Raw genomic sequence first — 10,745 nt, forward strand, 5'->3', positions numbered from 1 at the left:
TTCACTTCGGGGCAGCGAAATCTCAGGACCGACTCTACTTTCTTCTTTACCCCTTCCTATGAGATGGCATCCATGCCATGATTTTCTATTATCCTTTGACTCTAGCATTTGAGATACACTTTTGCTTAAAAAAGTGTTAAATAGTAAAGAGCAGTGATGTCCCGCGCCGTTGAGCGGGAAAGCTAAATAAGCAACCAGGCTTACAACCCTTGGATGATAAAACTTATGTAATTCTAGCCATTGATGTAAATGTACAGCTATGCAGTAAAATACTTGCAGACATGCCATTTACTTTCAACGGATATAGTTGGCTAATTTTCTCTTTCAATCACAAATTTATTTCTCCAAATGTAAACCGTCGATTATATCTTCTTAGAGAGATCACACCAAGCAACAGTGAACTAAAGATCATGTTATGCTTCGAATCTTCGATTCTACAGGCCGCCGTTCAGAAATTCAAAACAATTGTGCTGGAAATGTTCCTGTAGTTAGATATGGAGGAACCTGTAATCACAAAATAAATTTTCCTTTTTTCAAAAAAAAAAAACTATTTCAATTCATTTCCCAATCAATACATGTATCAAAAAATCAAAATTAATCCACACAAAGGAAACCCACGAAGATGTTGTATCTAAACTACTACTCCCATCCCCACCTAAATAAGTAATCGAATTTGGAGATTTTATTACTGTGATTATTGATTTGAAGATGATGAGAATAGTTTTGAGAAAAAAACAGAAGATTTAAATTAAGGTATGAGGTTTTTAATTTGAAAATATCTGTTAATTTTGATATCTGGTTGCATATATTAGAGGGGAGAGTGCAGGTGGTGGTGCTGTCAGTGGAGGTTAGGTGAAGACGACTATGGAGGATTTGGTGGTGAAGATCAAACCTAATGTAATGTAGTTTTAGGATGACGAGTTTTAAGTGATGGTGATTTAAGTATGAATTAAGCCCGCGGATCTGTTTACAAAATTTCACTCTTTGGATAGCTGGCACAAGTTATCAGTTATCAGAGAAAAAAATGAATAACATATCTGGTACGTCCATTATAATCCAAGGATTGTAAAGCCTGCTTGCTTATTTAGCTTTCCCGCACAACCGCGCGGGATAGCACTGCTCGATAGTAAATGTCATGTCTTTTCAAGACCTTGCCTTGGTCCCTAGTATTGGAGATGCCCCAAGGACGAGTATTGGAGTATTATTTATCAGCGTACTCTCGTAAGTCCCCTCCCGTGTCTTATTTTTTAGCTAGGTTTACTCCCGTATCTAACGATTCGTTAGTAGGAATGGTTCAATTGACAAGGGAAAAAAAAGAGGCCATTTCCTTTGAAGGATGTTCTCTCGTTCCTTCTTACTACTAACCTAGAATACCAAACCAGTACCCACTTCAATTAATTGATTGACACGGGAACAGAACACAGACATACCAAATTCTTAACAATCTTTGTTAATTGTTCTTCCTCTTTAGCCTTTAGGTTTCCATTCTTCAATCGACCAACCCATATTCTACTGCTCTTCTTCAGAATCAGACTTACAGGGTTTGTTAGTAAATAAAAAAACAAAACAATGTCTGGAAGAAATCGTCATCATCCAGTTCATGAATCACCTCAATACGGTAGAGAACGGATGCCTCATCCTGCCCTTCTTGAAGAGATGAGAGATGCTCAATTCGGCCGAGGTCCTCCTCCTCCTAGATCTCTTATTCCTCATCCTGCTGTTATTGAAGAGAGATTAGCTGTTCAACATCAAGAAATTCAAGGGCTATTAGTTGATAATCAAAGATTAGCTGCTACTCATGTTGCCCTTAAACAAGAATTAGCTGCTGCTCAGTATGAATTACAACGAATGTCTCATGTTGCTGGTTCCATGCACTCCGAAAAGGATATTCAGTTGAGAGAATTATATGATAAATCAATTAGAATGGAAGCAGATCTTCATGCTTTCGAGGCTATGAGAGGAGAGCTTCTTCAAGTTCATTCTGATGTACAGAAACTCTCCGCGTCCAAACAAGAATTAACTGGACAGGTGCAAGCACTTACTCAAGATTTGAATAGAGCTAATTCAGAAAAGCAACAAATACCTGCACTCAAGGCAGAGATTGAGAATATGAAACAAGAATTGCAACGTGCAAGGTACTGTTTCATTTGTTTGTCGATTAATTATTTCATCCAATTATGTGCTTTCATGTTTCATTGCTTACGCATATATGGGTGTACAGGTCCGCTAATGAACTTGACAAGAAAGAACATGCACAAAATTTTGAGCATGGTCAGGCAATGGAAAAGAATTTGATCACCATGGCTCGCGAGGTAGAAAAGCTAAGAGCGGAGATGGCTAATGCTGAAAAGAGGGCACGAGCTTCTGCTGCTGTTGGTAATGCAGGTCTGTCTTTGTATCAAGCCTTAGACTATCTAACTAAAAAACTCAGTCAAACTCAATGAGGATTAAACTCAATATTAATTGTAGGGGCTGTTTTTCAAGTCTCTATGTATTAGTGTTCTATAATGGGTCATGGTAAGCCATTTACCTCTGCAGTAATAATGGCCACAGGTTTACTGCAAGAAGGATACCCTGCAGTAAACGTAATTTGGTTTACTGCAGGGTAATGTAGTTGGAGACTAAACGTAATCTGGTCCAGAAAATTATGGTTTTAAGGGCCATTAATCTCTTTAATGTAGTTAGAGACTAAACATAATCTGCAGTACTAGTCAATGAGAAACATAGGCTGTTACAGCTTCAAGTATAAAATAAGTCATAACTACTCTGTGGTCTTAGCTGTCGGGAATTTCTCAACTTTGTTGTAGGAGAACGAGAATCCACACTAGAATTTGTGTATACCTAGTGGCCAGAAGATTCCACTAGTTTAAAGACAAGTTATTAGCTCTAAATGTTTTACATGTAAGACATTTGAAGTTCTGCATCATGGATAACATTTTTATCTCATGGATAACATTTTTATCCTCTTAATTCTTTTGTTTTTGCTGGTATAACGATGTTATTTGTTAAACAAGAAAGAAAAAGATTGTATATCATGAATTCTCAATAGGTGATGCTTTTGTGTACATTCTCCCACAACCCATTCACAGTGTTCTGTATGTTTGAGGGTGATGCTTAAGCGATCAGGGGCCTAGGCAGAAAACGTCTCACCTCGATTATGTGAATTGACACGGTTTCGTGTTGCTCTTGAACCCCGCTGGAGAAATGACCAATTCCTAATGGCAACATATATGTTGGTGCTGTCTTTTTGATACAGTACAAAGGTTTAATCAGCCTATTTCTCTGCTAGATTAAAGTCACATATTCCTTTAGACCATACAAAGAGTATAAAATATGCAATATTCACAATCTGAACCTGGTATTGTTTTTGGGTTGTACTGTTTCTGGGGACACCAACGCTAAGTGTCTAGCGCAACAGCAATTACAATAACTTTAAGCATGATCTTATTGGATGAATGGACACCAAGTAAGTTGCAAAAACTTCTTAATGTGCATTTTGTATGTATTGCAAATAAAAAAAGAGGACTTAGTAAGCTCTCCATTAGCTTTAAGGAAAAGGAAAAAAAGATTCAAATTATCAAATTTGTCTGGCCAGGGCTGCTATGTGTTAAGAGCTTATGTTCCTGTTTCTTAAATGCTTGCTATTTCCTCTTGTTCAATTAACGCAAGAGCACAAAACAAAAAATGTATAATGTGCTTGGTTACATGCTCAAGTGTGTAGCAGTAGGACGGCCGTACTTATTACAATGCTTTAGTATCTTGCTCCATTGAGGCTCACAAAGGGAAGTCCAAAGAAAACTTTAAGCACCTGGCTATACATTTAGTCATGTACCCTCTGAATACTATATGCTTGAAAGCCTTGAAGGTCCTGTGCGCACTCACTCTAGCGAAGTTGGTAGACTATAAAGAAATAAATTACATGCCCGACCAAGGTGATAAAAAGAGAAGTGAAAGTTTGCTCTCTTTAAGGCAGCACAACAGTTGCCAACACACAAGTACCATCCCTTAGTAGTCCGATACTTATTTGGGCAGTTGTAGCCCTGAGCTTAAAGCTTACATCTTACAGCATTTGCCCTGACTCTCTTTATAGGTTTGCAAAACTCAGGTGCAGAAGTACTCCAGCAGTATCCTCATTCCAGTTGAGTCGTTATTTTCTGAGTTTTCTGATTTTTATCGTGTTATCTCCATGATCTTAATTTTTATACACGCAGAGTTAAAAACTTTAAAAATATTTAAAAACTTGAATTTAACAGCACAAAAATATTTAAAAACATCGAATCCGATCAGAGTTAATTTTTTCGTAATTTTCTCTTATATGCTTCCATTGCATCATTTTGAACTTAGGTGAATTGTTGCTTCCGTAGGTGCAGGTTATAATGCAACTTATGGCAATCAAGACACTGGATATGCTGCAAATCCTTATCCTGCTACCTATGGCATGAACCCTGTAAGTTCCTTACTGCAAACTTTTTTGGTGTAGGAAAGATCAAAACCTACAAGCTTTTGCCATTTCACATATGTACATGCTAAAAAAGGAAAAAAGCTCTTTCTGATATTGGCCTGACTGTGATTATCCATTCATATTTTAGGTACAAGGTGGAGCGGATGGAAATGTGCATTATGGACCTGGACCAGGTGCTTGGGGTGCATATGACATGCAGCAGCGAGCCCATGGACGCAGATAGACTATGACGCTGTCATGCTAAGTTTTAGGTACTTAGGGATTGGATTTGAAAGTTGCTTCGTGGATGTCATTTTGGCGGATATGCTTATTATGTTTACTTTTTGGATGACATTTATTCTTATGTGCAATATATGACACTCCACATTGGCCGTATCGTATTACTAGTTTTAGCGTGATTTTTCTAAGCAAAAAGTCTGCATCATCGTGCCATGCTTTCGATATGACCTGTTAATGTAGTTTTTCCCTTATGATAAGTAGAATGTTAGCTGCGCATATGCTTAACCACTTCTAAAAAATTTATCCCATGAACAGTTTCTAAAACCCTTGTTTACGATCTTTAAATCTTCATAGCATGATCAAGTTTGCAGGGAGTATCAGATCTCAAATATGTGCTAGTTTGATGTTCCTTACTGCAAACTTTTTTGGTGTAGGAAAGATCAAAACCTACAAGCTTTTGCCATTTCACATACTTACATGCTAAAAAAGGAAAAAAGCTCTTTCTGATATTAGTTTGATGTTTGCTTGTGGACACCTTAAACTCATGAAGATTCAGATGAATTAAAGAAACTTAGACCCATAGATTATCTGAGATAACCCTCTTTGTTCAAAGGTTTCTAGAGACTTTGTCTTGCAAAATTAACTTCAGATATTTATGCAATTTTTCTCTGGGTATATTTATCAATTCCCATTCTTCCTTGTCTCTTCTCTCTCTTAGTTGCATTGAAGTTCAAACTTTATAGGTGAAGTAGGACGCTTCTGTTTTCCCTGAACTTACTGAGCATCAATTAGGGTAAAATATATCTTTGGTAGCTGCTGATGTCACAAGGTTTTCCAACTGTTGGATTATTCTTTCTCAATTCACAGATCAAATTTCTAAGCAGCTGGAGTTGCCGATCCTGCTTGATGAATTTACCATTCTATCGTTTTAATAGCTTTACATTTCTTAGTATGGCTGGTTTTCTTTCCTAGTACCATAGCTTAGTTGTGTGTCTCATTATATTGGTAGATGTTACCTGTCTAAATAACAGGTTAAACAGATCTTTTTTGGTTCATGTTCGTTTTTTGTCATTATTTGGTGTTACATATACTTTTGTGCCCGCAAGTGTTTATTCTTTAGCGAGTCTGACACTTGAAAAAAACAGCTACCATGTGAAAAAGTTCGTGAGCCCTGGTATTATATATATGTAGAATAGAATTTGTATGATAGCAAGTTAGCAATTATGTTTAATTGTCCCTAATTTGCATGTCAGGGAGAACTAATGATACTTGCAAATATAATTTATAAATAAGCTTAAGGATGCTTATGGTAGTAAGCAATTAGGACCATACCGCATAATGAATCACATGCTTCTGGGGGCCATCAGTTGCACTCTCTCATATCTTGTTTTTTAGGAGCTTTATTTGTGGATGCAGTGAAGTCATACATATAGTCTAGATTGGATCTATGAATTTCAAGCGATCGAAAGTTTCTGGTGTTTCATGCTTTATTCGCATATATTGGTGCATAAAAGCTGGCTTAGATAGTGAAATCGGCGCATCAAGTGCTTTAGCAGCTGGTGCCAGTCAAAGCACTAGTTGTTGCGCTATAGCGTTATATAAGTCATTTAAGTGAGTAAATTGTAGTCTTACACTATGTAATGTCTGAAAACCCTAACCTGTAACACGAAAAAATCTGACATACACATGGCTTATAGCTTACTAGTGACATAGTGTCTTCACCCAGTTAACCATGTAGTTTAATCGTTACAATTTGTAGTTATGCCCTTGGGCATCTTGCACACGCTATTCTTCCTATATATAACTCTTCTTTGTTTTTAGATAATAAATATACTTAATTAGTAAGCATTTTATCCCCCAAGCATTTGTCACGCGATTGTAAAAGAGTCAGCTTCATTTTAAACTGTCATTCACTATTAATCTAACCCAACTAGCCAAAAACTGCCGGTCAACTCCATTACCTCATATCTTATGGCAGCTTGTGACTGTTCACTGTTGTGGATTTACTTGAGTGGTTTCCAATATGGAAATAGAAACTTAAACAATTAATTCTGTTTCTACAGAGACTCCGATTTTCTGTTTTAACTTTTAAGGATTGTCATGGCTTTATACTGAAACTTCAAGCACTTTGTCGTAGGTGGACTGTATTGCTTCATAGTACAGGTTTTTAGGAAGTAGGAACCTATCTGTAGTCTGAAGTGTCAACCTGGCCAGGTTGACATGTAGAGTTTGAAGGTCAATTAAACATATTTGGATTTATACTTGTCGCCGTTAGGTGTTTTTGAATTTAGTATCTCTCTCTCTTAAGGGCTTTGTTGTTGAGTACCGATCCTCTTCCAGCCCCCTCAGGCAAGCTCTTTTAGTGTGTTCATAAGCCAGAGGGTCAAATAACAACAAGGATGTGTAAGTAAGCGATACTGTTTGATTTTAGCTCTATCTGGTTTCGTTCTTTGTCGCGTTTGGAATCAGAGCAAGATAACTTCGGCAACAGGAACTTTTCAAATCATGTATTGCTGGTAGAGGTATAGCAACAATAGAAAAAAGTGTCTTATTGATTGGATTTAGAGACTGCTGGTCATTTGCAAGGCAGAATCACAGGGAAGCTGAAGATTGTGTTTTATGGTCAAGTAAGTGAAATTCAAGTCTTGTTTCATATTACTTAAACTACTGCACTCTAGTTATAAATTATTAATGTGTTGTTGTGCTCTTCTATGATGCCTTTAAATTCTATTACTGATCCACTAGGTTATATTAGGTGATGCTGGTGTTGTTTCTGTACGAAAATTGAAAAAGAGTCTCTCTTCTTTTATTATCAATATTTGGATATGCTTTCTAGATTTCAGCAGGTTGTCTGCGTTGGCAAAACCCTAAGATGGTCAATCCATGTTTTACTATTATCTTGTGTACGGGTTGTATGGATGTTTACACTTAGCTGCTGGTGCCATATCTAAGATTTTTATTTCTAGTCGCGACTAGCGAGTAAAAGCCTAGATCTGCAGAAAGTTCTCAGAATATGCATAAGAGAAGATTAAAATTGGTTGGTTTCATATAATTGCTAAGTATTGGGGTTAACTACTTTAGGTGAAAGCTTCTAAGATTGATTTTATGTGCATAAGTAGAATCTGTTGAATGGTGTTGATTGTGTTGGCTGCTCTGTAGGTGGTTAGTGATTACTCTTATTAGGCTTAATACTATTTTTGTTTTGTGTGTGCTAATTTTTGAATCTTGTTTTCTTGCTTTTATCTTAGTTGTGTAGTAGTATGCATCCAGAAATCAAGAAACTCCCATTGCTAACCTATTGTTCCCCGACACCTCACTATTTGTAAGGTTACCATATAAGTTGCCTGCACATGACATGAGATTGTCATGCAATATGCATGTATGGGCCACTGCATGGTGGAAGAGGCTTATTCCTTGAGGATCGGATCCAACGAGGCACTCTCTTTAAACCACTAGGCTGTACTCATGGCTGCCTTGTTTGATTGTTGTATATTTTTTTCTTCTTAACGTGTTTGATGTTCTTTAATTATTAACTATAATCTGTCATCATTGTTTGACAACCTGCCATTCTGATGTCGAGGTCTACATCTCTATTTTGAACTTCAATTATATTAGAATCAATAGTTGTACTATTATTCATAATTCTTGCACTAAATTGATTATCAATTAGTGGGTTTTACTGTCTTTCTCTCAAATCTGATCATATATGTTGCGCCACATGCATATACTGTATTGTGTTGCCTTTTAGTTGTATTGCGACACATAATTTGGCTTGTAGGTGATCCCGGACTTTCTGAGCATTCCCTGATAGTAGATATTAGTTTTTATTGAGTCTCTTCTAATAATTGGATCTCCACCAAGTTATAAGCGGCTTTGGTAGTTAATGAGTGATATTAAATGTACCCCTTCTGCCATTATTTCTCTTTTCTTAGGAGGATACTACCTACCTTCTGTTCACTACAAACATGTTTTTGGTCATGAACCATGCACCTAGTTCAGTGATTGAGAGGGGATAGCGCTGGAGTATTTGGGGTGCTTTTTGGTTTGATGGTAAACATGTAGTCAACATTGCGTACATATAATGCTGCTGCAATACTGTCTCTAGGTAGGTTACTCTGATGACTGCACCGTTGTTGCTTTAGAAAAAATTTCATGGTTTACTACAAGATTCAGTGCACTATAAATGTGAATTCCAGATGACATGATTCATGTGCCACTTTGGTATTGTATCTCAAATTAGGGAAGCATTTGCCCAGATATTCTACCTTGTTTATTAGAATGAATCCAGATTGATAAAATAGATTTTTCAGATATGAGCTTGCATGTTCCTACAGGTTGAACTTTTGAGACCTTTTATAGCTTGTGTATCTCCATTTTGTTCTTCTTTTCGTCTGTGATCTCTCTTTGGAGCAATTTACTGTGTTTGTTAAGTTACTTGTGTTTGGCTTTTAATTTTTGCTACATCACAAATTCTTTCTCTGTTATTGTTCCTTGTATCAGTTGTCTGTAGGCTTTTTATGTAGAATATCAGTTATTGACTTGGGAGGGACTTGCATCTATTATTTTTATGTCAAATATCAGTTAGTGTATGTTTTTTGTTTCAGTGCCAAGTAATATATTTAAGTTACCATACTAGTCTTTGCTTTTAACTGTCATTTTTTCCCAACTATTATTGACTCAAAACTTTCATACTTCCAGGAAATGCGCTGATTCAGCAAAACAGATTTGGTAATATTCCGATATATCCCATCCAGCACCATGAGGTATGCCTTTTCCATGCATCTGTAGTTTGGATTAATAGTACATTTCCTTTTTGCTAAAACTACCCTGATTAACAGTTTTTTTTTAAGTAGTTTGGTGGAGTATGTTTCCAGGTGTGGTCCGTGTGGACATCTGAAAGGCATTCTGGCATAAGTGCAAAAAAATTGTTGTCTGGAATTTATGAGAATGTGAAGTCCATCTTTGGTATTCTCGTAGCAACGTGGAGGTCACTAGTTCAGTCCAAAATAAACATAGCAACGGTGGACAAGGGCTCAAAAGAGTAAGAAAGAAACGTAATGGGGTCGTTTAGGGGCATGATCACTTTGTTCATCTCCTGCAGCTGAAGACTTTCAGGTAAGTAGATTGGACAGAGGTTTGTCCTTTCTTCATGACTGCAAACTCGATGACTCAAATTAATGTTCCGTTCGTGGAAAAAAAATTACCCACAAGAACTTTTTGAGCTCTTCTTATTTCTTACCCGTCACTAGTCTATTCTTTGTACTTTTCCGCGCAAATAAAAAAGAGAACGAATTTTACCTTCAAGACGCAAATAAAAAAGAGAAGAAGACGTAATCAAAATCATCATCATTCTTTTGCTCTTCTATGAGTTTAATCATTGTTGCTCTTATACGAGTTTAGTCATTGTTCCACTAGGATAAATTGTTGGAAAATGGGTTATAATGATACAGATACACAAAGCATTTGATACATTGGAAGACAGATTCACAACAAGCATTTGATACATTGGAAGATAGATTCATAACGAGTTTTTCAAATGTACCAACAGATTGTGGCACACACTTCTGCCCAAGGACCATAAGGAGTGTGGATTGTGGAAGTTCATTGTTAAACCAAGATGCATACCAGTCCCCAAGGAGAGTGGTGCCCCTAGAAGTTGTTTCCAAATGAAAGGAGCAGCTACAGTGTACATGTTAGAAGACGTTCTCCCGTTTGTATTGAGTCCAAATCTGTTCACACTAGGGCTGCACATGGGTCGGTTTGGGTCGGTTTTGGCCTCACCCACCACCCGACCCACTGATGGCGGGTAACAGAAGTTGTCACCCGCAACCGACCCAATATCACAATGGGTCGGTTTTCACCCGACCCATTGTGACGGCGGGTTTGGTCGGGTGGGTGGTGGGTTACCCACCATAAAAACAATGAAATTACAATAACAAGGAACAGAGTTATTGAGTATAAGTGTATAACAAAGTTGATAAAGCTAACAATAAAAAGGAACAAAGTTCAATTGTTCAAAGCTCAAAAGATAAAAGAGTGCATTACTATTGAGTATTGCCTACTA

General features: G+C 37.1%; 1 protein-coding gene across 6 annotated transcripts; it reads left to right on the forward strand.

Annotated features, from left to right (window-relative positions):
* Window positions 1-1,285: 1,285 nt before the first annotated feature.
* On the forward strand, window positions 1,286-9,933 carry LOC113281112 (protein FLX-like 1). 6 transcript variants are annotated; one of them, XR_003325919.1, is made up of 7 exons: window positions 1,286-2,135; window positions 2,222-2,385; window positions 4,091-4,138; window positions 4,365-4,447; window positions 4,590-4,713; window positions 9,380-9,444; window positions 9,535-9,933. XR_003325919.1 is itself a non-coding variant. In XM_026529763.1 (5 exons), exons 1-5 carry the CDS (start codon window positions 1,570-1,572, stop codon window positions 4,683-4,685), a joined length of 957 nt encoding a protein of 318 aa, XP_026385548.1. In that variant the 5' UTR covers window positions 1,286-1,569; the 3' UTR covers window positions 4,686-4,842. The 6 variants fall into 6 exon arrangements, 4 of the variants coding, with proteins under 4 accessions (XP_026385548.1, XP_026385562.1, XP_026385567.1 ...); XR_003325920.1 differs by having other exon boundaries at window positions 9,556-9,933; XM_026529763.1 differs by lacking the exons at window positions 9,380-9,444; window positions 9,535-9,933 and having other exon boundaries at window positions 4,590-4,842.
* The last annotated feature ends 812 nt before the right edge of the window (window positions 9,934-10,745 follow it).

This window comes from Papaver somniferum, chromosome 1 (genome assembly GCF_003573695.1).
Source record: "Papaver somniferum cultivar HN1 chromosome 1, ASM357369v1, whole genome shotgun sequence".
Taxonomy (NCBI): Eukaryota; Viridiplantae; Streptophyta; class Magnoliopsida; order Ranunculales; family Papaveraceae; genus Papaver; species Papaver somniferum.

What these genes read in the sequence shown, in the direction of transcription:
- LOC113281112 (XM_026529763.1), top strand. Translation starts at nt 1,570, where the DNA reads ATGTCTGGAAGAAATCGTCATCATCCAGTTCATGAATCACCTCAATAC. An exon ending in CAAGAATTGCAACGTGCAAG is followed by an intron (nt 2,136 to 2,221) that starts GTACTGTTTCAT and finishes ATGGGTGTACAG; the next exon opens with GTCCGCTAATGAACTTGACA. An exon ending in CCAGCAGTATCCTCATTCCA is followed by an intron (nt 4,139 to 4,364) that starts GTTGAGTCGTTA and finishes TTGCTTCCGTAG; the next exon opens with GTGCAGGTTATAATGCAACT.